General features: G+C 47.3%; 1 protein-coding gene across 1 annotated transcript in view; it reads right to left on the bottom strand.

Moving 5' to 3' along the window:
• Zfp365 (zinc finger protein 365) overlaps positions 1–17,442 on the bottom strand; it is a 23,486-nt gene extending 6,044 nt beyond the window's left edge. Inside the window, exons 1-3 of the mRNA NM_001025145.1 lie at positions 17,235–17,442; positions 14,055–14,813; positions 2,310–2,490 (exon numbers count right to left, since the gene is read on the bottom strand). Coding sequence (NP_001020316.1) covers positions 2,310–2,490; positions 14,055–14,800 — 927 coding nt within the window. The 5' untranslated portion in view covers positions 14,801–14,813; positions 17,235–17,442. The remainder of the gene's footprint in view (positions 1–2,309; positions 2,491–14,054; positions 14,814–17,234) is intronic.

Below are 17,442 nucleotides of genomic sequence, written 5' to 3'. Positions count from 1 at the left end.
GTATGTATATATATATACTGTGCAGTATATATGTGTGTATCCTGTGAATGCACATGTTTACATGTGCATATATGTATATATACATGTGTGTGTGCATGTCTGTGTGTGTGTAAGAATACATACATTGATATGTTTTGTAGAACTCACTATGATGTGGTAGGAGGGGGTACCTTAGCAGGCCCATGCTGAGGCATACCTCCCTGAGGTACCAGCCATATGACAGACATAGTATAAAATAAAGTTTATTTGGGAGGAATGAGAAAGGGGGTTGAGAAGGGACTAGAGGCAGAGAAAGATAGAGAGACAAAGGCAGAGACACAGAGAGAGAGACAGAGAGAAGAAGAGAAGAGGGGAGGAGAGGAGAGGAGGGGGAGGGGAGGAGAGGAGAGGAGAGGAGAGGAGTGAAGAGAAAGAAGAGGTTAACCAAGAACATGTAGAGAGATAGAGTGGGAGAGGGGGAGAGGACAGAGAGACAGAAAGAGGCTAGAGAGGAGAGGAGGGAGAGGAGAGGAGAGGAGATGAGAGGAGAGGAGAAGAGAGGAGAGGGAGAGGGAAAGGGAGAGGGAGAGAAGAGGGGAGAGGGAGAGGAAAAGGGAGAGAGAGAGGGAGGGAGGGAGAGACAGAGACAGAGACAGAGACAGAGAGACAGAGAGAGACTGTTCTCACTTAAACAGTCCTTTTATAGCAAGCCAGGCTTGTTCCTGACTGTTGCTAGGTAACTGTTGGGCGGAGCCAAGAAGAATCGCTAACAGGCATTCCATGTGCACACATCATTCCACATATGTATATCTGACCAGGAGAGGTGGGATGCTTTTCAGCGTTTGATTACAAGATTAAATACAGGTGAGACAGTTATTGCTACGACTCTTCAAAGATCAACATTCAAGCTGGGGGGGAAATGCTAAGCCAAAGACATGAGCCCAGAAATATAAAAAAGAGGGAACACTTCTGGCTTCCTGCTTCCTCCCTGCCGTCTACTGTTTTCTATTCTAGGACCCCGTAGGCAGAGCGCAGGGGTGACGGTGACTTGTCCACCTACACACCGAAAAGGTTAATACTGCCTTGCAGCCTCAGGACTCTGAGACCCCAGTCACAGGTGAGCTGACAACTCAGGAAGCTAAAGGCACTTGGAGAGCACTGGGCGCATTCACTTCACGTCCTGGAAGAGTAGCAGATCCAGAAAGGCTCGGCTCTGCAAGAAGCAAGTTAAGAGGGTTCTAGAGCCAAGCCTTTTCACCTCACATGGGTGCTCTGTGACCTCAGGCCAGAGAGGGCTCAGAGCATCATCCCTCCAGCCAATGCTAGCCAAGAGAGGATGTTCCAGAACTAGCTAAGAACTGCTAGACAAGACAGGACGCTCTTCCAAGAAGGAAGCAGAGGAGTCAGCTTGGGGGTGATGGTCCTGCCTCAGGACGATTACACAGAGCACACAGGCACCTGCCTGGAAAAGAGGAGGTACCAGCAGGTCTGGAGGGTGGCGCTGAAACTTCATGCACTGATTCCTCTCCTTACTTAACCTACAGTCGGCCTGGAGAGCGGAGGTGAAATCTGGCTTCATTTATGTTGTCTTATTTAGTATTCGTCTCTCCATTCCTCTAAGGTCGAACTTAGAGCAGACAGATCTGACCATCCACTCGCCCTGCCTGAAGACCGATTAGACACCCTATTACCCTTCAGAAGCCAGGGAGTCTTGATCAAGGAGGCCACTTAACAAGACCCTAGAGCAGGAAACACAGCCAGGGGCTGGTGGCAACCTTTAGCCCCGGGAGCTTCTGTGTGAAACAGTACACCGAAACCAATCACCTGCCACGGGTTCTCTTTGAATATCCACTCAAAGAACGTTTCTCAGCGAGCGCCACTGAAGAGGGTTTCCCTCCACTGTAAGGAAGGCTGAGTGTGTATGGACATGGTTGAGTGTTGCTTTCTTGAAATGATGATCCTTAGAAGAGAATATCACCTTGAAGACCTTCAACCCTGCATACTTTCTGGTCTATGCGAAAACTAAGGCCAGAACTCAGATATTTCCGACTTCGTTATTTTACAAGTATAAAAAAATTATGTCTACCAATTCAGCTTGGAATGGAGGTCGAAAGTGAGCAGGTAAGTGTTGCCTCAGACTCAGCGACCTCCCTGCCACCCTGTTAACCATGATCAGAGGCAGGCATGGTCTAGCTAGGGCTTCAAATGACACCCAGGAAGGCCCTGTGAGTCACGCAGCTCTATTGTTCTCCGTCCTAGCTCAGTCTTGGTCCATTCTGACTACCATATTCAGGGGGCCTTGGGGCTGGCACGGCCGGCTGGGGACTCACCATGTGCTCGCTAGTGTCATGGCTGAAACCGGAGGCCTGCTGGCTTTGATAGTACTCCAACTGCTTCTCCGCCAGCTCTACCCTTTGCAGCAGGTTCTCAATAAAGTCCTGGAGCCTTGCTTTTCCTTGAACCTCCTTCTCGGCCGCCGCTTCCAGGAAATGGTTGAATGTGACAACTTCTCTGCAAGGACAAGACACAGGGTGACACAGGGAGTCATTCACTGCACACATGTCAAGTCCCCAGCCAGCCAGCCAGCCAGCCAGCCACCCAGCATCCCGACAGCCATGACCATAACGAGAGGGATGAGGCTGCATGTTGACTGAGGGAGACAGTCACGGTAGGATGTAAAAATAAATGCATTCTGTCAGGAGTTAAGGACATTGAAACTAGGTACAAGGTGACAAAGTGACGGCCAGCGGTGGGGTGGCGAGATTTCAGAAAGCAAAATCAAGAGCAACCTTTTAGATGGAGACACCGGGAGGAGGTCCGGAGGAAGAAGCCTCGGAGACACCTGGGAACTATAAACGAGGTACGCCAGAGAGACATGTAGATGGATCTGAGCCGCTGTGAGGATGTGTGCATAGACGAAGAGCTGAGAGACTTCTAGGTCACCATGACGATCCAAGACATATGGAAAATAACATGAGAGACCCCCGAGAACCACCGAGAGCCACATCTTTATCTCCCTGAGGAATGGTTTCTGAGTAGGGAGGTCTGAAGGTTAGAGCTGAGGCTCAGCTAGGTTGATAGATTGTTCTCCTAGCATGTGAGGAGCCTTGGGTTTGATCCCCAGATCCATATAAAATTGAACGTGGTGGTGCCATGGTTAAGCTCAGCACTTGGGAGGTGGAGGATTTGGAATTCCGGGCCATCCTCAGCTGCCTAGTGAGTTCAGGGCCAGCCTGGGCTACCTGAGACTCTGCCTCAAAACTGAAACAACAAAATGCAGGACGCTAACCACATTGTATTTATAGCTTCTCTACTAATTATACTGTAAGCCATAAAACACTTGCTCAAGGTACCCGACAGAACAGCGGAGCTCCACAGGAGAGAACAAACTGTTCACGGTCTGGCTTCGGATCCCACACACACACTCTTTTAGAAACCACCAGTTGTTAATGTTTGGCCTGGTATCACCCACTGTTGTCTGCGAAAGAGATTCAAACACCCCTTAGCTGTCTTACCGGGTCTCTATGTGAGACTCCTTATTTCTTTCATCTAATTTTCCCCGAAACAATAAATTTGTACCACCCTGAATGTAGAACTACTAAAGCTCAGCTGGGCTCTGTGAGGCTGGCACTGAAGTATTTCTAGGGTGGGAGAGAAGGCTCCGTCGATAAGAGAGCTTGCAGCATGCACCTGCAACTTGAGCTTACTCTTCAGAAATAGGAGACCACCAGCTCCCAAAAGTTGTTCTTTGACTTCTACTCTGCCATCCATGCTCACCCATACAGGCAACAACAACAAATAAAAAATTTACAAGTAAACCGTATGTGTGAAACTTCTCAAAACAATGTCCTTCTCACTGAATTATTTTGAGGAAGATAGTTTTCATTAAAGTCTGTGGTTTGTGCTAACAGAGCGTTTTGTGTGGTGGCTAAGGCAGACATTCTAGGGGGTAGATCCTGAAATATCCAACGTCAAGGCTTATGACGAGGAAGGGGAAGAACATGACGCAGTCTCACAGGACAGTAAAACTCGTTCGTGGCTATAATATAGGTTCCTGTCCTGCTGAATCAGAACATCGAGTGACGCTCTCAAAGGCCAGAGGCAAAGATGAGGGCCAATCTTAGTGAGATTCAGTCAGGGCGTGGGAGGAATAAATCTCTTTAACTGCTCCTATGTCACTTCCTGCCCCCATCTTTATCGCTTTTTAAAGAGAAGAATAAAATACTATTGAATCCAAGATTCTATGGGAAATACACCTATTAAAAGTAACATTTGACTCTAAAAGGGGGAAATGCCAGCTACAGTGTAAGAAATTGACGTTGAGGCTTCATCATCTGCAGCTCTGAGACACTGATTCATCCCCAGGACTCAAAGGCATTTTTAAATCAACACAGCCAAAGGAGGCACCAAGGGGAAAGCCATTTCTGTGCAGCCGAAACTTTAGTGAGAAAAAAATATTTGCTTTCTCATTCCTTTACTCATTTACAGGATGGCCAGAAACTTTGCAAGCTGAGTACCGTTGCTTTTCTGTATTATAACGTGTATTTATTTATTACATACGTGTATGCATGTGTGTACGTGTGCGTTCTCACCAACATGCATGTACACGCTCACTGCACCTGTGGAGGTAGGAGGTCACTCACAGGACTGAGTTCTATCTTCCTACTCAGGGGTTCAAACTCAGGTCCTCAGGCTTGATAACAAATACCTCTAACTTGCTGAGCCCTCTCGACAACCCCTGGACCACCTCTTCCGAGATGAGCTAAAGGTAGCCAGCCTTGGAGAAAACCAAAATGCAATCACTGTCCACAAGATCAGTACACCTAGATGAAAATTTAGACAGTGATGGTGCAGGAAGGAGATGGCTCAGGGTTATAAAAACATCTTGATGTGGTGGCTCCGGGTTATTATCCCAGCACTGAGGAGTCTGAGACAGACAGACAAATGGATTCCTAGGGACCATTGGCATGCCATCCTAGACTATTTGTGAACCCAAGACCAGTGAATCTCCAAAAAACAAGGTGGATGGCACCTGCGGAACTGCATCCAAGGCTGACTTCTGGATTTCAGACACACACACACACACACACACACACACACACACACACACACACAGCCTGGGTGAACAAACTGACAGAAGTGATCATTAATATGTCATGTGTGATATTCATAATTTGCATGCATCCATTGAAGTTTATTAAGGAGAAACAACGTATGGCCCCGGTCATCTATTCCAGTCTGCTATCAAGGACCGTCTAGTCTTTCTGACTTCCTGCATTCCAGCACCCAGCCAGATTCATACCTGGGACATGCTGTTCCCCCAGCCAGAACCTCTCCCTAGCTCCCTGTCTTAATGCTATCTGTAACCTCAGGGTCTCCCTGCAGAAACCATTCCCAAACCCCCAACTGTAGTGACACAGGGTTGTGCACTCCCACAGAACCCTTTAAAACCCTGTCAGGTAACACACACCACAGGAGACCACCCATTTTGTCATAAAATCATCGAGTCTGAGGAGCATATTAGTTACTGGCCTTGCTGTGCCAAAAGCATCTTTAACAAAGGAAACGTTTATTTTGACTCAGAGGGTGGCCTCCCTCAAGAGGGAACTCAGTGAGTCAGGAGCTTGAAGCAGCTGGCCCATGGCATCCACGGTTTTGGAAGCAGAGAAGGATGCAGGCTGGTACCCACCCAGGTCAGAGGGATGCAGGCTGGTACCCACCCAGTTCAGAGGGATGCAGGCTGGTACCCACCCAGTTCAGAGGGATGCAGGCTGGTACCCACCCAGTTCAGAGGGATGCAGGCTGGTACCCAGTTCAGAGGGATGCAGGCTGGTACCCAGTTCAGAGGGATGCAGGCTGGTACCCAGTTCAGTGTTTCCTTTTGATTTAGCCCAGGACCCCACGCCTTGGACGGCTGCTGCCCACAATGCAGATGGATCTTTCCACTCAACTACCCTAATGGAGATAATCCCTCACAGATGTGCTGGGAGATTTGTTTCCATGGTGATGCTAAATCCCATCGAGTTGACCATCAGGATTAACCGCCAGGGGCACACTGTGTCATCCACAGGAGTCCAGCAGATAATGGGGACCTAACACAGTCTTAATGAAGGACAAATGTACAACCAGAGCTCGAGCCAAGTGTCCCAAGCAACAGAAAAACCCCTTTGCTCCTTTCCAGGTCAGTCTCGGGGCAAAAGCCAAAGAATAAACCACAGATACCTCCTCTGGGAGGAGGGTGGGGTGTAAAATGGACTCCTGTATTCAACTCTTAAAAAAAAAATCAGGCCGGCTTTCCTTCCCAAGGGGAGGCTTAATCGAGTTATTTAAAGTTCATTTTACATGACTGATTTATGAACCTATTCAGGGGTATATGAAATGATAAAAATACCTCCAGCTAAAAATAGTCCTAAGTGTTGATCACACAGCACCTCAGACGCTCTATAATGTTGGCCATGAGGCAAACCAAAGAGCAAGAATCACTCCGGGCACCAGGAGCCTAGGGGCAAGCATGAGGTCAGAGCATGGTCCCCCTCCTCCCCAGGGAGCCACCCAAAACTCTGGCTTCTCTCTGTTTTTGTGGCCCCTTGCCTCTCCGTTTTCTTTTGGCTTTTCGGATATACAAGTATTAAGAGGGGTTTTTTTGGGGGGTGGCAAATTTGGGGAGATATCTCGGTGGATAAAGTGCTACAAGCATAAAGAACTGTACTCAGATCCCCTAAACCCACATAAAAGCTACCACCCCGATGTTGGGGTGGGGAGCAGAGACAGATGAATCCTTCGAGCTCATTGGCCACCTAGCCTAGCTGAATTGGTGAGCCCCGCCCCCCCCACACACACACAATTGTACACACCCACTGAAGTGGGTATACATCACAGACACAAAGATTTTTTTTTTAATTTTTTTCCTGGTCATAAAATCAAATTAATTTGTTGATTCTAAGTAGATTAATACTACACTCTAAATTACTCAGGTAGCATGAGAAAAGAGAAGACGGGACAGAAAAGAATTCCTGGGATTTCAAAGTTTTCCCACGCTACCCCTAAGAACACATGTTCCCTCTCCTGTTGATTTTGTATTGGTCTGTATGTCCGATCACAACAGAGATCATTTATAGAAATAAACTGAGGGTGGAGAGATGGCTCAGGCAGAGCACTGGTTGGTCCTGCAGGGGACCTGGGCTCAGTTCCCAATACCTATATAGTGGCTCACAGCCATCTGTAACCCCAGTTCAAGGGGTGGCGGTGGCTCTCCCTCTTCTGGCCTCCACAGGCACTGTGCCCACACGGTGCAGAGACACACATACACACAAACACCCACGCACATAAATTAGAAGCAAACGAATCCTGGAGATGAGCTGAGAGTGTGGAACCCACTGATGCCTCTCTGCCCCCACAATCTCTGCTTCTCACGGGATATCTTTTGGCCATCTTCCTAGGTGAGGATGGGCAGAGACGTGTGTGTGTGTGTGTGTGTGTGTGTGTGTGTGTGTTATATGAACACGACTGTGTGTGCGTGGGGCTCAAGGCCGATGTTGAGTGTCGTACTCTGTTACCCTCCACCTTATTCCCAACAGGGTCTCTCACTGACTCAATCTGCAGCCAGGCTGGTGACCAGCAAGTCACAACAGCACTGAGGACACAGGCCTATATAGGGACACACTCAGCTTTTCATGTGGGCTTCTGAGGATCTGAATGCTATCCTCAGGCTTGTACCACAAATGCTCTGACCTTGAGCAGTCTTTCCAGCCCCAAGCTTGCCAATTCACATCCCACAGCTCAATGGATGTTGCTGGCCTTCCTAGAGCCTTTTGTCACACCATAGAAATCTGTTTCCTGTCGTTTATTTTCTGGTTGGTAGGTTTTCCCCAAAAGCAGAAAAATTCACCTTGCTCACCACTGTAGGACCAGACCTGACACTCATTAGGTTCTCTAGAAGAATCCATCTCCTGCAGGGGCTGGGGACACAGAAAATGACCAAGAGAAGAGGGAGAGAGCATCCACCTACTTAAGCTTACAAACCACAAACTAAGAATCATAGACGGAATCAGAGGCCCCTCACCTCTATCCAAGGCTGCGAGTGGCACGTGCCCCCTTCTGATGGGGTGAGGACATCTGGAGAGCTAAGTCGAAAGTTCCAAGGGACATATTTTAGAGGCTTAGCGTCACAACCCTGCAATGATGCTACCAGGTTCCTGTTTCCAACACCTCCAGTGCCAGCTGACATTCTCTTTAATCACATCAGAAAAATAAATGATGTCACCATAGCAGCAGTCTCAAAATAGCTGGGAAGCAAACTATTCCAAAATGGGCCATGCTTGGGATTATGTAAGTCCCGGTGCTTTGGTAAATCTTACATCATCAGAAGTCTAGCAAGGACACAGTGAACCGCGGCAAGGAAACTACACAGCTTTCTTACAGGATCTGTTTCTAGGCAAGGCAGTCCCTGACTCTCAGACTTTTTTTTTTTAGCTGAAAAAAAAAAAAACTGTGTCCCCCTGAAGGAGGCATAGGGCACCTTCCAGTTCCCAAATCACCAACCGCAGGGAGCACTTAAGGCCTCTCTGGCTTTCAGTGAATCTGCCTGCTGCTTACTAGAGCAAAACACCCTGCCTCTCCCTCTTCTTATGACCTCTCTAGGTAGAAAGGTCTAATCTTTAATGTCTTATTAACTTGAAATTGTGGCCTCCACTCAGGCCCTTGCTAAAGCCACCAATTAGCCAAACATGGTGGTGTACACCTGAAATCTCAGCAGGAATCTACCCAATAAAGCCCTGAATAAAAATTATACCAGGTGTGTGGGGGGTAGGGGGGAGACGCCTCACTACAGTGCTTGCCTTGCAAACATAAGAACTTGAATTTGATCCCCAAACTCATTTTTTACAAAAGGTGGGTTCAGTGGTGCTAGCTTGTAATTAGTGGGGAGAAAGAAGAATCCTTGAGGCTCACTGGCCGGTTGGCCTAGCCTATTCGGCAAGTTCCAAACCAGTAGGGGATATCTTAAAAACAGTGCCCAAAGAACAAGAGTACTATTTCACACACACAAACACACACACACACACACACACACACACACACACACACAAAATTACAGATACTACAGATACACATCACACACATACCATACACCACACACACATAACACACACCACACACACACACACCACAGCACATATACCACACACCACACACACAACAACACACACACCACAAATACATATTACAGACATAACACACACACAGCACCCATACCACACCACACACACGAGACACACACACCACAGACACACACATACATTATACACGCACACATCACACACCATACACATAACGCATCACATACACATAACACACACACACACCACATATACCACACATACACATATCACATGCCACACACACATACACACATCACACACCACACACACACACATACACATAACACACACACATACACATCACACACACAAACACACACACACACACACACGCACAAGCACATACACACACCCCACAGTATATGTAACGAATCCCTGATCCTGTGTTTGCCCAGAACATGCTTACAGATACATCTTATGCTTTCTGCATGTACACCTTGGAGGGAAAATAAGGACTTTATGCTCTCCAGACATGCCTACCCCTACACTGGGTACATGAAGGATAGCCCAGTAGTATTCTCCACTCTTATTGTCTGAAAGTGTGTAAGAACCGTAGTGTTACTATCTTACCCAGGAACTAACTGAGGGACCATCTAACACCATCGTTCTGGTTAGGGATTCGTTACTGCAAGGCGGCCTGGGTTGATTTACCAGATTAGAGACAGTGCTACCCCGCAGCCCTCACTGCTTGTCAATAAGTAATGGCATCTGTCGTTAGAGCTTTTAAAGTCACACTGACTTTGTGAGGATGATGAGCAAATTCTTCTTTCAGACTACACAGCAGGGTTTATAGATCACCTTCCAAGGGGACCCAAGACAACATCACAAATGATACCCAACTCAGATCACCTTCTGTGCTGAGGACACTGTAACTGCTGTAAACAGAGTTAATGCAGCCGGGAGATGAATCAAGGGCTTTGTTTGGTCAGTTTAGTTTTGAGTTTGCTGTGCTATTGAGACCAGGTCTCGTTCAGGAAACCAGGCTGGCCTGGAACTCAATTTGAAGCTCAATATTCTAGCTTCCTTTCTGTTGCTCTGATAAAATACTCTGATCAGAAGCAACGCAGGGAAGGAACAGGTTTATTCCATTTACAATTCTAGGTCAAAGTCTATCACTGAGGGAAATCAAGACAGAGCTTGAGAAAGAATTTTGAAGACAGGCCTATCGATTACTATTTCACAGTGTTACCTCTAAACATGGACCTCAATTTATTGCCAAAGAAGTATGGTGCCAGGAACCATGGAGAAGGATGCTGCATGGCAGGCAGGTTTATGCTCTGCTATCTTTATATAGTTCTGGTCCACCTGCCTAAGGAATGGTGCCACCCACAGTGGACTAGGCCTTCATGCATTAATCAACAATCAAGACATGCCCACGGCAATCACTCATGTGAGACTCCCTTCCCAGATGATCCTAGGCTGTGTCAAGTTGACAGTTAAAGCTAACAAGGGCACCCAGATTGGTCTTTTTAGACTTTTCAGAGGCAATCCCTGGCCTTTGCCATTCAAGTATCACCATGTCCAACTGTCCCTAGAGCCATTAATTTCAGTTTCAATGAAAGGCACTTTCCCTTTTGCATTTGTTTTGTTTGTGTGTTTATTTGTTATGATCAAATCTCTCTATATTTTAAAGTTTACCCAGATTTAAATGAATCTCAAGTGGGACAGCAACAATCTATATGCTCAGAAATGGACTTTTAACCTCAACCCTAGAGCTTGGAGATTCCCATAATGAGATATGTATTAGGAATGATCTGGAAGATTCTTTGGCTAAGAGGGAGCTTTCCTATTAGAAATGCCACATCTCATCTCCGGGAGGTGGAGTCCTCTGAGGAAACAGTGACATGGTAAGGAACCCAGCCAGGCAAACTCAATCAAACCAACTCAGTTGGGATACACAGATGTGGCTGATGGACAGCTGTCTCTGTTCCCAGGCAGATGGCAGAGTGGGGAGCAGGATAGGGGACAGGCTCTGCAGATACTGAGACAGAGGGTACTGTCTTTGTCGTTGTCTTTGTTACACTCAGACCAAGAGACCCAGTGTCCTTCCTGGGAACAAGACCCTTTCAATTCCAACCCATGCACAGAGAATGTGTTTATTTAAGGCTTGAACACAGACATGGCCAGGACAGCCTGAGAAGAAAATGATGTCTTTATATTTGGAAATTTAAGGCAAAGCCTCTATATTTTCATTCCAAGTGGGGTTTTGTTTTAAACTTTAAACTAAATGCTCCTTTTAGCCCTGTCGTCCTCAACATGATATATTCAAAACACCAACAAAAGCAAGGCTACAGCTTAGCCGTCATGTGCATGCTTAGCAAACATGAGTCTCCGACAGAAATTCCACACAACGAATACAGAAATGCCAGATTACAGCCCACACAAATGTGGACAACGATGCAATAAGACGTTAGCTGGAGCTGGTACAGGATATTTAATTCTAGGAACATAGTACATTCAATGGTTCATTGGTTAAAACAGCCACAATATAGCCATACCAGGGAATACAGAAATAGCACTGTACAGAAGACACTGGAGAGTCATGGCACTGTGAGCACATGAACAGCTGTAAGGTCAGAGGGCATGGCAGGATGTATCAGGATTCCGTCAGAGGAACATTAAGAGTTCCTCTTACAATGGTTGTGTGAACACAAGCTAGGCTTGGAAGGAGGTTTATAAAACTCCACAGTGCTTTCTCCTGAGGGTGACGTGGGATAAGCTTGGAAAGGAGAGAGAACACACATCCCTTTATGTGGTGGAATGTTTTGTTCCACAAGCCTCTGTTTAGGTGGCAACTCCGGATGAACAAAAACCATCATTATCAATCCACAGATGATACATTTACTTATTAATTAACGTTGAGAAAGGATCTCATGACACCTGGGCTGGCCTTCAGTGCCCAATGGAGTGAGGATGATTATGAATTCCTGATCTTTCTGCTTTCCCTTCAATACCACTGGATTCTAGGCCTATGACTGTGCACCATAATGGAGTTGTATGGGAGCTTTTTTTTTTTTTTGAATTTAAGGTTTTGTGTATGCTAGGCAAGCACTCTACCAAATGAGTATGATCCCAGCCATGAATCCACTCTTTCAAACAATAAATCACTGCTTGAGTGCACCATGTTGAATCCTTGACGATAGCAGCCATCTGACCACGTGAACTCCTTTCTACCAGTCACCATTCCACATTCTATGCAGCCACTACCCCTAAACCCACATCGATTATTATTTATCCGATGAGCAAATTGTGGAATATAAAAAAAGAAATAAATGCATGAATTCCTATCCCATTTAATTTACTGCTACTAAATCAAACAAAAACAAGTTAGTCTAGGCTTTTCTCTGGTCTCAGGATATCCCCATCAATCATCTCACAGTATTGCAGGGTAGGTCATCTGGGTCTCCACTGTGGCTCCTATCAGAGAGCACCAGAGAACAAAGCACCGAAACAAAAATGATATATTCATTAGGGAACACTTTCTTAAGAACAAAGAAAAGTCAGTAGCGTTGACGCTTCATCTCCATTGTCAACTAGATGGGACTTAGAATCACCATGAAACACACACACTCCAGGCTGTACCTATGAGGCTATTTCCAGAAAGTTTTAACTGAGCTGCCGTCCTGGTTTCATTCCTTCTGCTGTGATTTTTCAAAAGCAGTTCAAGGGAGAGAGGATTTACTTAGACCACAATTCTAGTTCACAATCCATCATACCAAGAAAGTCACAGCGGTAGGAACTTGAAGCAGCCAGTCATGCCGATAGTCAAGAGCAGAGAGAAAATGGATACATGCATATGTAGCTTACTCATGTTCAGCACACATATATAAGCACCCCCCCCAACATACACACACAGTACAGTATCTGATGCCCTGCCTAGGGAATAGAGCCACCCACGGTGGGCTAGGTTCTCCCACATCAATTAATGCATTAAGAAAATCCCCCACAGACATGCCCACCAGCCAACCTCATTGAGACTCTTTTTCCAGATGATTTTAAATTGTAGCCAGTTGTCAATTAAAATTAATCAGTCAGTAAAACAAGTTAACTGTGAGCGACACAATCTCATAGACTGGGGTCCAAGACTGAATAAAAAGGAGAAAACAAACTGAGCATCAGCATTTATTGTCTCTGCTTCCTGATTATAGATACAATGTAACCAACTACCTCACAGTCTTGACACCATGACTTTCCTCCCATGATGAACTACGCCCTCTAACTGTGAGTCAAAATAAACCCTTCCTTCCTGAAATTGCTTTCATGGGGAATTTTGTCACAGTAGTATACAAAGTAACTAATACAATAGCAGATTCGAAGTCACCCAACTACATTAAAAAAAATGTCTAGTGTGACTAAAAAGTATCTCTTTAATGGGAACATAAATATTTAGCGATAGCAAATGAACCTCTCTTTAGTATGCAGTTTTTCTGGGTGTTTTTGTTACTGTAATTTTAGAAAGGAAAGCATCAAAAGCAAGGGAAAAGCATATTCTTGAAGCATATTCTACACGAGAATGGGTCATCATCTCCTGCCCTTGACTAAATAATCCACACGCACTGGTGGAATGGTTCTCCCAGCATATCAATTCTGGCTTCCCACTCACATACATTTACACACCGCGCACAGGCTTATGAACAGGCTGGGTTGTGCTCTCCAACACCACCCATGGAACAGTTTCCAAGGGAACCGGGAGTTAGATATTAATTAGATTAATGCTGCCACTTTGGTCACCCTATCCAAAGAAGATGAATAATACCAAAGCTTCCGGCCTCCTGGTACTAGTGAACCAATGAGGCAGGCAGCCAAGACATGTGCCGGGGATGCCCAGCAAACTTCGCTGAACATCTGCCTGTATCTTGGGGAGGGGAGGGGTCGCCCAAGGGACGGGGGTTAGCATCCAGTTTCAACAGCACTTACTCCTCTTTCCTCAGGAGCTCCTCCTCGGACTCCGTCAAGCGCTGCTTCAGCACGGCGATCATTTCCACAGCCACGTCGACCTGTTTGTGCAGGGCGCGTTCTCGCCTCTGGACTTCCTGCTTCTTCTGAGTCAGCTGCACAAAGGCTGCCCGGACTTCCAACAGTTCGGCGGTTTTCTGGGCCAACTCTTTGGTGAGTTTGTCGATTCTCTTCTCGATGGTCCTGTCCACGGCCTCTACCATGCGATTGAACTTTTCTCGGACGTGAGCCTCGAAAGCAGCTTTGGTGTCTTGGGTGGGGAGTCCAGAGCTGGACCGGGGAGCATCCAGAGAGTCAGCCCGGATGTCCACGGCTGTGTAGGTCTGCACGTAGGACACGGGCCTCTCTGCCACCATCTCAAAGGGTTTCGGGTCCTTGGAGTGCCCATGGGAGATGCTATACAAGTTAACATAGCTAGGCTTCTGCTTGGTCACCTTTGCGTGGCCCCGGAGCAGTTTTCCCTGCTTGGGGAGCTCCGAGGACCTGAGTAGGTCTGTGTCCTTGAGAGAGGGCAGGAGGCTGCATTTTGTCAGGAGGGTTCGTTCCTCGTAGCTGTGACTGAACTCTAGATGAGCCCTCAAGGACGACAAGCTTCTAAATCTCGTATGGTCTCCACATCTCGGGCAGCGGAAGGGCAGGCACACAGCGACATTCTCCAGGGAGTCCTGCCAACGGTACCGGCTTTCCTCAAAAGTCGTCTGTTGCATCACTCTGAACGTCCTGGGAGGGGAAGAAGACCCCAGTTTACATGTCGGTCAGAAGCTCTTGAACTGACACTGGCCGACACTGAAGGCTGCCGTTGGGTGACAATCAGCAAAGTAACGGGTTTCACCGAGGCATTTAACAAATTTACTTGGTTCTACTGGTTCTCTTCCCCATCTCTCTGCCTACCCTTTCTTTCCAGCTGGTCCCTTTCCTCCCACCCCAATATCCACTACCACTTTCAAGTCCCACGAATTCTATTACCCTCCCCTTTCTATCCTTAAGAGACCCGTTTATCCTGCTTTCTTCTTTCAGGCCCTACATCACCAAACGAATGTGCACGTGCGTACACACACCAATACAGAAGTTAAATTCTACGATCATTCTTTGAGAGGACACACAAAACTTGTCTTCTGAGTCTTGCTCATTTCATTTAACGCAGTGCCCAGTTCCATTCATTTCCCTGCAAATACCACACTTTCATTTTTCCTAACCGCTGAATAGAATTCCACTCTATATTTGCGCCATATTTTCTTTATCCTTGCTACTGTTGGTGGGCACCTAGGCTGGCTCGAATGCTTAACTCGGGTGAACAGTGCAACAATAAATATGGAGGAGAAAGTATCTCTGTAGGAGAATACAGAGTCCTTTGGGGATAGGCCCAGGAATGGTATATTCCTGGATCACGTGATACTTCTATTTTTCAGTCTCCTGAAAAAAATCTCCGGGCTAATTTCCATAGTGACTGCATCAGCTCCGTCTTCTTGGTTTGAAGCAACTATCGCATATGATATTTAATGCTGACTTTTATGTTGAAATGAAAACCCAAATCCCTTTGCTGAATGCAACTGCATCTACTCTCTTCTGTATCCTCTGACGCTTCTGCCGAGAGTCGGATACAGATGCCAAGGCCTGCACTTCTAATCCAGCTCCAGGCTGCCTGAGCAAAGGTGCCTTACCCAGGTGAAAAGCTAGAGCAAGGAGGGGAAATACTAAAGCCCACGGAGGAAGGAGAGTGGTCCAGAGACGGAACTCAAGTTTCTTGCCCTCCTGAATTTGCCTTGCTACATGGACATGGGTCGCGCATGAATGTAAAACGCTGCAAGACTCACAGGAATTGTGAGTCACCTGGCAATCTCTTCTAAAGTCTGGGAAAGATGGACCAAACTAAGCACAGTGGCTTTAAACACATCACAAGCTGAAACAATTTTAACCAAACATTTTTTCTTAGTATTTTTAATTTTTTTTTAATAAATAAGATTCCTTATTTACTCTGTGACACTGTGTGTGTGGGGGGGTGTGCGCGCGCGCGCCATAACACAAGTTATTACTTGTGTGAATGGGTTCTCTCCTTCCATCGTGTGTGTGTCCTGGGGATTGAATTCGGGTCATCAGGCTTGGGGACACAGGTCTGCTTATGTCATCGTGGTCTGTTCGTGACGTTAATATTTTTAGTTACTGGTATGATGGCATAAATCAAAGTGTTAGCCTAACAATAATGCTCTTTTGACATTTGGGAACCCACGGTGTCAGATATCATTTGATATAAATGGCCACAGCCCAGATCCCTCGCTAATAGAATGTTCTGGATGGATCTGCCTTGCCTCTGATGCTGTTTTTAGTGTGACAACTTCTAGAGTGTTGGAACCAGACAGATGTCAGCCTAACTCCTCCAAAAAGAGGAAGTTCTTGTTGCCTCGGCATCTTTATCCCCTTTGCCCTAGCAACAGATGACTCGTACAGCCCAATTTTGCAAGGGTCCTGGTACTTATTTCCTCCAAGAATGTTAACGAGGAGCACTGGGTCCCACAGGGAAGGAGCTTGGATCTTAGGGTGCATCTTAGGGTGAGGTGTCTATGTTATACCCTTATCTGTCTCCAGAAGCTGAGATAGAAATGGTGCCTGAGCTGCCAAGCAGGCACATTTTCCAGGTTACTAAATAAAGTCTCTGTACCCCAGCAAAGGGAAACCCTCCTGTGCCGCGCGGGGTTGTTCAATAGGATGCAAACCCTGGCCCAGCCTAGGACTGAAGAAACTGGCAAGGGGGCGCAGAGATAGGAAGAGAGGATTCTAGAGCGGCAGTGGGAAGGAGGGGGTGATGTTTGGATGGGGGAGACAAGATATACCACCCTCCACCCCCAGCAAAAGGCTTCCACCCGCTCAGCGGAAACCTGGGGCACAGGTTAGCAAAAAAGGTTTCGATTTCCTGTGCAGAACTGGTCAGGCTGGGAAGCCTCTGCGTGGGGGTCCTCCTTTCCTAGCCCCCGCTCCCGCTGGTGACTGCGTGGATTCGTGCTCACGCGAGTTCGTGCGAGTGGCTGTGGGGAAGCCAGCGGTCCCGACTCCCCGTGACGCTGCGCAGCCGGGACCACCTCCCCGCGTGTCCATGGAGCGGGGGGGGGGGGGCGCGGGCGCACAGCTCCAGCCGAGACCACTTACCCGACTTGTTGCTGCCGCTGCAGCCGCCGGTGCTGATGCTGCGGGAGCCGCGCGAGCGGTTTTCAGCAGAGCCGTAAATCAGGCTGAGCCAGGTCGGCTCCCACGCGGGACGAGCGGCGACCGGGGCGGAGCGTGGCGCGGGCGGGACACGGGGGCGGCGCCCGGGGACGCGAGGCTGGTGCTCCGGCCCCGGGCAGCCACCCCTGGG

Source organism: Rattus norvegicus, chromosome 20 (assembly GCF_036323735.1).
Source record: "Rattus norvegicus strain BN/NHsdMcwi chromosome 20, GRCr8, whole genome shotgun sequence".
NCBI classification, from domain to species: domain Eukaryota; kingdom Metazoa; phylum Chordata; class Mammalia; order Rodentia; family Muridae; genus Rattus; species Rattus norvegicus.
The sequence above is the reverse complement of the archived record's forward strand: the minus strand, read 5'-3'. Positions and strand labels throughout refer to the sequence as shown.